The sequence below is a fragment of the Nematolebias whitei genome, chromosome 10, assembly GCF_014905685.2.
Source record: "Nematolebias whitei isolate Nwh7 chromosome 10, NemWhi1, whole genome shotgun sequence".
Classification (NCBI taxonomy): Eukaryota; Metazoa; Chordata; class Actinopteri; order Cyprinodontiformes; family Rivulidae; genus Nematolebias; species Nematolebias whitei.
In genome coordinates this window covers 12,865,066-12,877,565 of record NC_056507.1, presented here as the reverse complement: position 1 = coordinate 12,877,565, position 12,500 = coordinate 12,865,066, and the positions used below count along the sequence as shown (strand labels likewise).

At 37.2% G+C, this 12,500-nt stretch overlaps 1 protein-coding gene across 1 annotated transcript in view; it reads left to right on the top strand.

Annotated features, from left to right (window-relative positions):
• LOC119415985 (polypeptide N-acetylgalactosaminyltransferase 18) overlaps positions 1 to 12,500 on the top strand; it is a 45,525-nt gene that overhangs the window by 166 nt on the left and 32,859 nt on the right. The window contains exons 1-3 of the mRNA XM_037683154.1: positions 1 to 67; positions 172 to 338; positions 3,364 to 3,550. The exon at positions 1 to 67 is cut by the window's left edge and continues 166 nt beyond it. Coding sequence (XP_037539082.1) covers positions 1 to 67; positions 172 to 338; positions 3,364 to 3,550 — 421 coding nt within the window. The remainder of the gene's footprint in view (positions 68 to 171; positions 339 to 3,363; positions 3,551 to 12,500) is intronic.

The window sequence follows — 12,500 nt, the reverse complement described above, 5'->3', positions numbered from 1 at the left end:
GATACAATGGCTACTTGAGTGACCGGATATCCCTCACCAGGCCCATCCCAGATTTACGACCAGATGGGTCAGTCAGTCGTTGATTTTGTGCATTTTGGGGGGATTTTCATTTGGATGTGATTCAGACAATTAAAAATATATAAATATATATTTCTTCTTCTTTCCGTTCAGATGTAAAAACATGTCTTACTCATCAGACCTTCCGCAGCTCAGCGTAATCTTCATCTTTGTCAACGAGGCCCTGTCAGTGTTGCTGCGCTCCATCCACACAGTCATCCAAAGGACTCCAGCCCACCTCCTCAAAGAGATCATACTGGTGGACGACCACAGCAACAGCTGTAAGAAAATTAAATCTATTATATTATTCTGAAAAAGGATAAGAGAGGCCGCGCTTACAGTAGCAGCTTCGTGCACTCCGTCCATCTTCCGGACGACTGCATGTACATGTTCTCGTTGTATCTCGGTGCGATGATAATAAAGCTTATTCTGATTCTGAAATCACAATCTCAAGTTTAACATTTTCTTTATTTCCTCTGAGCCATGTTAGATAAGACATTTTCTATCTGTGCTGCTCTCATGGGGGCAATTCTGTTTTCCTAAAAGCAAATTATTTACAGGTTTAGTAAAAAATATTTTCTACTATTTCTAATAATATGAGACCCTTTAAAAGATGTCTTGCATTGTTTTATACCCAACCTGTTCACATGTGGGACCAGCAGAATGTGGAGGACGTTATTCTTCCCTCTAGTACTGTAATAACTCTGCAGGCTCAGATTTCCCCTGGGATAACTGGCAGAAGAGGCGAATAATCACAGCAGTGTGTCCTCACCTCAGACTGTGTGGCCTGCTTGATCTCAGCATGGCATGCAAGTAGAAATGAGGAGGAGAGAAGATGGATTTAGACCCACTTGTCTTGGGAAAAAGATGTACATGCAGCTGTCAAATTTAAAACTATATAATATATATTTCAGTTCAGTTTATTTCTATAGCGCCAAGTCACAACAGAAATCATCTCAGGACGCTGTACAAAAACATTCATACATAAAAAAAGCCAATTAGATTAATTTATCTATCTAAGGAAGTCAACAGATCGTGTTGAACCTTCACTTTGTTGCAGTCTCCCATCCTGAGCAAGCACAAAGGCAACAGTGGAAAGGAAAAACTGCCTTTGAACAGGAAGAAACCTCCAGCAGAACCAGGCACAGGACGAGCGGCTTGGGTTTGAGAGAACAGGAAGGAGAGACAAACATAGAATGGCAGGTCCAGGTGTACTTTCTATTGGAGGAAAGACAAAATATAAATAAATACAATATTAAAAGGATGTGTACTGTATTAGACAACGATTTTTCCTCAGATGCTCTTTTATTCACTGTTAACTAAACAGTCAGTACAAGTGCCTGTGTGGAATTATATCAGTGTTGGCTGAGTAGGAAAGTAGACATGTTACAATTAAAAACTCATGATGTGTCAAAACACATTTTAAGTGTACCACTTGAGTGAAATATACTTACATTTTTTATTAGGCTGCATTTCATTCACTCAGTTGCCTCCCAGACGGTACAGTGCATCTCTCATCTTAGCGCATTTCTACCTAAGAAGGCATGACATCTTTCATATCTCACTGTTTCTGCTTCATTTATGGTTCAGGGTAGTGGGTTTAGTTAGGAAGACATGTTTTTAGTCACATATTATTTATTTCAAAGATCTTACTTCTACTTTCTGTTTCGATGTGTGAACATTGAATCCTTGGCATCATATCATAACTCCACCTTCTTTTTTTGAGCAAGCTGCCAGCAGATGTGATGTTACATTAGTGCTAAACGACATAAACACAAACCAAAGGTGCAAAAGTTTTATTATTGCGAAATGAATCAAGATCTATGATGGATGGATGGATGGATGGATGGATGGATGGATGGATGGATGGATGGATGGATGGTCTCTGTGAGATTGGTTTTAGTCAACAGTATTTACAAAACAAAATTAGTCTCAAAATATATATATTTTTAAAGTTGTAATAATTAAAATTTCCTAAAAGCAAACTGAAGCACTGCTGTCTTGTGTCACAAATTTGACTTCCAGCTGGAGCTTTTTCTACGTGGAGTTCTTCCTGTGCATTCATGGGTTTCCTCAAAGTACTCCTGTTTTCTCCCACAGCCCCAAGACGTGCATGTTAGGATAACTGTCAACTCTAAATTGTCTCTAGGTGTGAGTGTGAAAATGCACAGACGTCTCATTCATCTCTGTCTGATCTGGTGATGGACTGGTGACCTGTCTAGGGGGTTCTTCACCTTTCTCCCATTGACTGCTGAAGATAGACACCGGCTCACTGTGACCCTGAACAAGAAACAAACAAAGTGAATGGGTGTATAAACTTACAATTTATTAAAATATATATTTTTTGAGATGGCCCACATAATTCCTTCTTTTTGTGTAAGACTACCCAGTAGTTTACTATTTTCATTGCTGCCCCCAAAAAAACCCTGTGAAATGAAGAGGTGAATGAATTGAGCTTTGCTAAATTAAAAGTCTACTGTTACATTACAGAGAACAGATCCAGAGTTCAATAAATCCAATTAGAGGCCGGCTTCTTCAGGTGAACAGCATCGACTCTCAATATTTCATGTACCTGTTATTCTTTATTTTACTTTGATCAAAACTTGGACATGTGTAACCATTAGCTGATTCATTGATAAATATAAAAATCATTACAAAACTTACAAAAGCGGCTGCAGTTCGGGCCTGGATGAGACTTGTCTCTATTGGGGCCAGTGTTATTAATTGTATCACGTTTTATGAAACATATTGTATTTCATAGCTGCCAAATCTATAATTACTATTATGAGAAATATGTCTGTGCTCCCATCCCCTGCAGATTTTATGGGTCTCTCAGTGCCCCTCTGTTCTTCAATAATACAATATATCAAAGTTTAGTTATGGTAGCTGCACACAGCTGAATGCTGATTAGTGAAGCAACCAGGGGGATAAATACATTCATCATTTTCTCACTTTATTCTCTATTAATGCATTACAAATGTTCAACCTAATATATCTCTCGGAAATATGATTTAATGCTCTTTCTTTACAATTAATTATAATTATGTGGAGGTTTTTCATACCGAAGGTGAATGATGGAGGATAAATGCATCCTATTGATTTCCAGGGTGTAATTAAAACAAATTGGGGTCAGCTGAGGCTACATAAAAGCATATTTTTGGCGTTTATCATGTGTGTGACTGTTTCTGTTTGGTGCCCTGACATAACTTCTGTCGTGATTTGGTACTATATAAATAAACTGTATTGAATTGAGCAAGCCTTACTTAGTTTAACTTCTAGTCCTGTGTGTGTATCTTCTAATTCCAGCGGAGTTAAAGGAGCACCTGCAGAGTTTTGTGGATGAGACTAATGCTCAGCACGGCCCCAGCTTCATCAAGGTGGTCCGCCATGACAAGCAGGAAGGACTGATCAGGTCCAGAGTCAGTGGATGGAGGGCGGCGTCCGCTCCGGTGGTTGCTCTGTTCGACGCACATGTGGAGTTCAACACTGGGTGGTGAGTCGAGGTTCCACTTATGCAGTTATGACTTCAGCTATGTTTTTTATCCATTTCAGTAATGATTGCATTAAACATGCATGTGGAATTTGAATCACTTGCATGCTATGGTTGCAGTTGAAACTTATATTTAAATCTACAAATATGAGGTTAGTGGACCACAGGTGTATGCTGAAAAATATGGTTTATGTTAGACATAGTCGCAAACAACACAGTCAAGTTAAGAAAAGAAGAAATGTGATCCTTCAAATATGCAGGTTTCTTTTATAGATTACATACTTGCTGTTATCAGAATTATAACGCCTCACTAAGGAGTTTTATCAGCGGCTTTGAACGTTATCAGCCCATTAAATGGCTGTTATTAGTCGTTATCATCCCCATAGGTTGTGTTCAGACTGTCCCTCCTACCTGCTAGTAGGTTTAACGGTACTTTCTTATTGCTGACAATATGCAGCTTTGCCCACGTGTAAAACCGCAAGTTTTATTTGTTAGCTTTATTTAACCCTTTTCCTAAACATAACCTTACACCTGACCCAGAGCACTGACCCTAAATGTAACCCCCTGACCGTATTATCAGCGAAAACAACATACCTTTAAACTTACTATGGGGATGATAACAATTAATAACAGCCATTTAATGGCTGATAACGTCTCATCTACTCTGGTTTTCATGGGATTTGTTCACTTTTCCTCAGAGTGGTCTAACGTGTGTGGAAGCTCTTTGTTAAAACATTCAGAAAGTGTCACTCAAAGAACATCTGATAAAACAAAACACAGATTTTCACCCCCCCCAACACATTTTGTAAAAACAAATTTTCCATACGTTCCAGTTTGCAGAAACCACTGTCATTACTGCTAAACTATATTTACAGTTTACATGCTACCCACTGTATATGTCTCTGTTGTCTCTCCTTAATTAAAATGAACCGAGATGGTGATAATGTCAACAAGAGCTGCTGCCGTCAAAGATTATGTTTTGCAGAATGAGGAGTTTACAGTATTTATTATTTTTGCTGTACAGTTGGAGGTAATGATGATTTCCTGCTGCACAGTGTGAGGGTCCAAAAATATATAGATCTTTTAATGTCCCTATTTAAAGCTGAAAATGTAATCTCTTGAATTAAATCTGCAGCCGCTTCTGCAGATGTTATCCCTCCTCTTATGACTCATATAAGATTTTTTTTTTTGTATTCCCACTAACCTTGAATAATCCTCATAGGTCTCAGAGGTTTTCAGGCTAAATGTCACAATTTACCAGAATAGGCAAGTCTGTGAGCAAGACATGGGTTCGCAGGAGGAGTAAAAAACAGAATGCTGTTCAAGGTTTTAGGACAGCAGAGAATAAAACCTTGGTTTTATAGGAGAAATTTTGAACATATTTTTTATGCTCAGTATTATGAGTTTCTAAGGTTCTGCAGCAGCTGTGTAGACAACCACTTAACAGTTTCTTAGTATTTAACAGTGGTATGCAGTGACTTGCAGGTAAATTCACAACCTAAAATTTAAAAGCAAAAAAAAGTACATCAGTGTTGAACAAATTCCAAAAAAAACATGACACTTTAACTTAAAAAATTATTTTAAAATAGTTTTGGCCTTTAAGCAACTTTCACTGAAAACTGTTGTGGTGTTAAAGTGTAGAAGATGTTAGTAAAACCAAACGGATTGCTAATCAAGTCTTTTGGGTACTTAAACTTGCTAAATGCTTTGCTTTGTGTGTTACCTGTTGTTCTGTCTGTACAGCATTTGGTTGGCCTTGTTGCTGTTTTAAGTGCTCTATAAATAAAATGGTATGGTAAATGTTTGGTGTGTCCCGCGTCCCCCTCCCTTAAGGAACCTTTAGTGTTTAACAAGATAAAACTAAGTGTAAATACATCTGTGAGAGCAAATTTCAAATTTGGGACAAAAATTCAAATGATTTCACTCAAATTTGCCTTTCTTTCATTGTTCCTTTTTCATAAGGCACCCTTGCAAAGCAGCCAGCATCATAACGCTGCCACCAGAGCATCACAGCACCAATGCAAAAAATAAAATAAAATACAAACAGTTCTCAGAAATGCTACCAGCTTTAAAATATAAAAAAAAATGTAGTACTGTGTGTGGTAATCTGTCCATCCATTTTATTTACCTGCTTCTGCTTTGCCTGAACAGGTCACAGGTCCATCACATAGCAAGGTTACATTATTTAAAATGCTAGTTTTGCTTTTTTTGCCTGGAGAATCTTCAAGAAACCCTGATGTATGAATTAATTTTAGATTTATTTATTTATTCTGCTTACACAATACCTTGCCACTTTTCTGAGTCAGAACATTTTCTACTTTCTATTTCTCATACTTTCATAATAAGACAATGTTAGTGTTAAATTTCTCCTTCTGTTCATTTGCATTTTATTTAAAACATATTCATTAGAAATTGCTCACAGTTTTAACCTTTCTGGGGAAAGATTTCAAACAAATGTGTTACAGTATGTCAAGACAAGGACACTGATGCAAAGTAGAACTATTTCCTAATGAATCTATTAGGAGCGTAGCACGAGTATTTAATTAACTCTCCTATTAGCATCATCGGTTATGTTTTAGTCTCTCGTAGTGATGAAGTTATTTAGACTCATACAATTATTTATCTTTTGAAACACTTCAGCTTTTCTGACAGAAGTTGAGAGATGTTTTCCATCTCTTTTAGCCACGGGCTCTTCATCACCTCAGGGTCTCCTCTTGAAAACGCTCGGATACTACAGTGCCTGTTAATCAGTTTGACAGCCTGAAAAATATCCAACTCTCATTTCTGAATCAGATGCACACACATACACACACACACACAATCTGCTGGTTACGCACTTGTGTATGCAGGTCTTGCTGTGCACACACAAACACACACAGACTTCATTATAATGTCTGGGTCCGATCCAAAAGAGCATTTGTTGGCTGCTGTGATCCAGATTAGAGAAGAGACACTTACAAGGTTCGTAACCCTGCTTCTCCACCACCCACACAAGCTCTTTATCCCCCACTTTCTGTTTCTTTATTCACACAAATCCCACACAAACCTCCCACATATTGCCACTGTGAGGTATGGCTCTATGACTAATGAAATCATTCTTTGTAGAAACACCAAACAATGCAGCTGAAGAAAGGCTCTTAAAAGAACTTTTAAAATGTAGTGTTATTAATCTGGTGATGAGGCTCAGTGTGAGTGATGAATTTCACTTTGCACAAAATATTTAACAAATGGGCTCTTCTCTTTTTTTGATATCACTGTCCTAAGACTGGACGTGTTGTTGTGGCGCCGTCCTTCAGACTTTCTCTGTCTGTATACAGTTTTTTGTCTAAAGTGAGAATGGTTGTTTGTCTCTATGTGGCCCTGTGATGGACTGGAGACCTGTCCAGAGTGTACCCCACCTCTCATACAGGGACTGCTGGATGTGGGCACCAGTGACCCCCGCAACCCGAAAAGGAAGAAGCGGGTAAAAGATGATGGATGGATGGATGGATGGATGGATGGATGGATGTAAATTGATAACCCTTAAACATAAAAATGTCACTCTGCTCAGCTGGACACCTCAAGGTCCAAGGATGATCCATATTGATTTTAACTTAAAAAATAAATCAAGGTGACCCATTTGTTGTCCCCATATTCAGAGTGAAGAGGGGAATTGGAAATGCCCTTCTTCCATCTGTCTGTCAATCTTGTGAGCTAAATAACTAAAATAATAAGTGCGGTACCGGTACTTCAGTATTTTGTGTGTGTCTGCATCAAGGGTCACCAACGATAACGGAGTTGCCACGTCAAAACCTAAAACAACTGCCTCAGGGCTAAGACGGGCTAAGATCCTGTGGGACTTCCAGATCCAGACCCACAAACAGGTGATGGTTAAACAACCAGACATTGTGGTGGCTGACAAGCACGAGATTGAGAAGAAGACAGTGGTGATATATGTAACAATCCCAACTGTAACATCAGGAAGAAGGAGCACAAGAAGCTTGAGAAATACCAAGGACTGAAAGAGGAAATACAGAAGATGTGGAGAGTCAAAGTGTCAATGGTCCCAGTGGTCATTGGAGGACTCAGTGCTGTGACCCCCAAACTGGAGGAGTGGCTCCAACGGATCCCAGGAACATCCTCAGAGATCACAGTCCAGAAGATTACAGTCCTAGGAAGAGCTAAGATATTACGCAGAACCCTCAAGCTCCCAGGCCTCCGGTAGAGGACCAGAGTTTGAAGTAAAGTGGAACCACCCAAATGGAAGAGATATAAGTTTTTTGTTGTTGTTGTCATATATTCATGTGTGTGTGTGTGTGCGTGCATGCGTGCATGCGTGCGTGCGTGTGTGCGTGTGTGTGTGTGTATGAAAGCAAAGTTTCCTCAAATGATTGGGGTGGCTGGTTTATATTATTTATATACAGTGGTCCCTCCTTTATTGCAGGTGTTAGGGACCATGTCCACCAGCGATAAGTGGAAAAACCACGAAGTAGGGATACAGTAGTCCAAGTTCAAGTTCAGGTTCAGTAAACTTTGTCATGACGTGCCAGGCTGCAATCACACTCATCACCTGTTACACCCCATCTCCTTCCTTAAATAAACAGTTTAAATTTAAATACTGTAACATTATAAATAAACAATCTATACAGCATGGATTGTTTATTAAAAAAATTACAGTATTTAAATTTAAATTGTAGAGAATGCAGCAGCAACACGGAGCAGAATTGTACTTATTGATCAATTACACTTCAACAAATGAACATAGAAGTTCTAAAATAATTTAAAATAACTTAATATTTTTATATTTTGTGATTATAATGATTTTACGATGAGACATGCTTTAAATTTTAAGTTGTAAGACACAAGTCGATCGGTGCATCTGAACAGCAAAGGGTTAACCCTTCACAAAGCTGATGCAGCAGAAATGTGTGCATGGCAGAGAAGGAGATCAGCTGATCAGATGCAGTAGGGAGCTTTCCCATGCACTTGTGGGCTGCACACATGGTGCAAAATCATTTAAAATAATTTATTTTAAATAAACAATCCATGACTCATCCATCAATCAGCCAATTGTGTCATATGTCCAATCTTATTTTGAAAACCCGCGGTATAGCGAATCCGCGAAAAACGAACTGCGAAGTAGAGAGGGACTACAGTACATATATAATATAAACCAGCCACCTCATTACTCATTTGTGGAAACATTGCTTTCTAGTTTTTAATATTGCTTAAAGTATAGTTTCTTCAAATGATTCGAGTTGACAGGGGGTGACCGTATATTAATATATGGTGACCAAGGCCACCATTGGCCACCCCTTAGCTCTGTCATGTGCCTGGTAGTGGATAAAAGTCCACAGTAAGTTGTCCATGATGTAACTCCACAAATGTTTAGGATAAACAATGTAATTAGACTCTGGCTCTACTTTAGATCCTGTTTTTAAGACCACTTCCACCAAAGAAATCTTGACAGGTCTCGGTGAAGTCGACTCTGACCATAAAACAGTTTGGATCCGCTGGTAGCCAACAACAGGTAAGTTTCAAAGGATGGCTGCACATTCAAGTGCTTACATGTTCTTTATTTGAACTGTTTGTCGATTTACACCATGGAGAACATCATTATCAGTGAAACTGACCTTTCACTTTACCACATCATATTAAAACTGAATAGATACATAAATTTAGGATTGTTGTGTGAAGGAAATCTTGCTTTGGATTTTGATCACTCTGACAATTTCCTGACTGGTGTATCGTTGGCGGCACTCTTGTTTTTTCTTTCTGCTCTAACAATTTTTATCCTTCATCTGCTGTGATCTGAAACCCACCCACCTCCTCATGGATTTCTAATTTATTCAGCTTTTTATTTTTTTGTAAAAGAAAGAAATAAATAAAAATTGAGAAATTGCTGTATAATTACCCGCAAAGCTCTGATTGCACGATCTCCTAATAGTCTCTGCTGTTCTTTGTAATTATCTGCAGCGTTGCCTATTTTGAGTCAAACACAAGTAATTACAGGGTGTTTTATATCAGAGAGATCATCTAGTTCTTATCACAATAATCCTCCTTCATCTTGGATACTTTAAATGTGCTTCTCTATTCATCTCAACACAATATGCATCAGAAAAGAAAATTTCACAATAACACGTTACATAAAAGTATGTGGGATCTAAAGATAGAACCATGGAGCCAATAAAGACTGCAACTGGAGCTCACTGGTGGGGGAGTCTTGGGGTCCTCCCCCAGAGAATTTTGAATAAAGTAGATGCCATTTCCTGCATTATGGTGCATTTTAACAGTTGTTAAACATCTATGTTTACCTACATAAGTAAACACTTGATTCAATAACTATTTTAGAGAGCTCAGCACAACAAGAAGTAGCGCTAAGCTGGCAACGTGCAAGACTCATTAGCTAAGATCAGATGTAGCGCTCTGTTTTACATTACGCAACCTAATAAACACTTTGCACAAATCAGTTTAGTGTTAACTGATCATAACAAATAAAGACTAAACTTGTGCAACCAGAAGTTGCAACATATATCTACATACAGAACACACAAAACAAAGTAAAAATAGCTTTAAGCATTAACCTTTAATTTAACCATTAAGCATACTGTACAATGTAATTATGACAAAAATGGAGGATTTACTTGCACCTTTGCACAGATGAACATGCTGTACTTCCTGTTTATCACTGTTGTATTCAGCTGCTCATGGGGTCGGCCGCAGAGTTTTATTATCTTTTACCTTTTTCCAGACTCACTTTAGGTTTTGGAAATGGAATAAACTGTTTTCCACTCTCTAAAGCAGGACTATTCAACTAAACTGCTAAGGGGGCCACATTTACTGAAAGCCAGCAGCTCAGGGACCGGACATCCAGCAATTAAAGTCATTATGTAAATAAACCAAGTATTACAATGATCTGTTACCTTTTTAATTGGTTTATTTCGTTGCATTGAATCATAAGTGCAATAAACAGAACCCAAACCCAAAACCGCCTACATTAATTAATTAATTTATTTATTTATTTTTACTTTATTTTTCAGGGGTGCTTGAGTAAAAGAGTTCAGTGCATAAATCTATAATTCTTTTTAATTTGTGAGATCTGATTCATTATATGAGAGATTGTATGCTGCATTATTTGGCCAGTCTGAGTCTGATTAAAATATGTATTAATAAAACTGAAAACCTGACCTTCCAGCTGATGGTCAGAATTTAAAAAAAATTCTCATTTTGCCATTTTCACACAATGAAAGATTATTATTAATAATGTTATTACTATTTTGTGTGTTAGTGTTTTTCTTGTGCCCACACAGCAGCCCTCACAACATTAGACAAAGCCCTCCTAATTAACAGAATTGTTTTCTTCCCTTGCGACCCTCTATTTTTTCCTAAAATATTGATTTTGCCTTTTTTCATTACAATAGGAGTAGTGTGTATGTGTACAACTCTACAAAGCATCAAACGTTCTGTTGGCATTGTTTCTGTGGTTGAAACGTGCTGAGATTTACTGAGATCAATGAAAGAACGTGTTGCACTAAATAAAAGCTCATGCTTTTGTCATGTTTCTGCTGATAATCAGATTGGAACAAGAGATGAAAAATGCATTATTTTAGAAGAATCATGTTATAAAATGAGTTGTGAGAATCACAGAAAACTGAGGCTCAGTTGAGTGGAATGTAATTTAACTTTTAAATTAAAGTGAACTATTAAACTGAGCATGTTGAGCACATTCAAGCTGATAATTTCAATTTCTTTTTCATTTATCTAAAGTTAAAACTCACACAAGCAACAAAAACTAATTAAAGTTTATTTCTGTTATAAATAAATGTTTAAACATAATTCAAGTTTTCTCTCCATAAATGTGGGGCATATATATATATATATATATATATATATGGATAAATAAACGTATATATATATAGCCATGATGACAAAGACATATATAAATCTTCTTAATATGAAATTCAATCTTTACTTTAAGTTTACACTAACTGTGTCCTCGCCTGATTCCAAGTTTGGAGTATTATTATCTGGGTCTCATATCTCAGAGGGACTAAACTGATAAAACATGAATGATCATGAGGCATGCTGCGTGCTTCTTGTCCTCTGGGGACATTCAAGTGTACTTTGCATTCAAATGACAGCCTTTAGCACTTTGTCCCATAAGACTGATTGAGAACGTTCTTTTTCCTCGTTTCTGTTCCTTCCTCACCTCTTTAATATCACTTTGCTGTGATGTAAACTTTATTATTTTCACTTAACGGAGTGTTTTTATTCTCAAGAGGGTAAAGTCTAAAAGCTTTTGTTGGTAAAAGGCCATGTTCTTAGCTCATTTGGCTTTTATATTTTGTCCAAATATGAAATATAATTTTAAGATTATGACATTTAAATTGCAACCTAATTATAGTTTAAATGGCTGGGATCAATTTAATATGTATAGATTTACGTAAGCTTATAAATAATTTGTAGATTTAGGGTTTACTCAGTAACAGTTCTAAAAAGTGAGCTAAATTACTTTTTTTTTTTTTTTAAGTTTAACGATCCACTTGCAATCTGTCTAAGATGTACCCCACTTTTTGAACAGTGACTTCTGGAGTTAGACACCAGTTCCTTTATGATTTTACACAAAATACAGGCAAAAGAAAATAGATGAATGGATGGACAGTTTAACAACCCTTATGGTCCCGATTTTCTAGCAAAGCGAGGTATTGGAAATGTCTTCCGTGCATACGTCCGTGCATACGTGTTGTGAGCAAAGTTTGAAAAATGAGTGAGGTACGAATGTCCATTTTGGTCTGTGACTGCTTCTTAACGTAAGAAAGATCACTTTCAAAAATTGGGTTGCCAGGTCCAAATAAAAGGTGGCCACCACTACACACACACACACACACACACACACACATATGTATATATATATATATATATATATATATATATATATATATATATATATATATATATATATATATATATATAT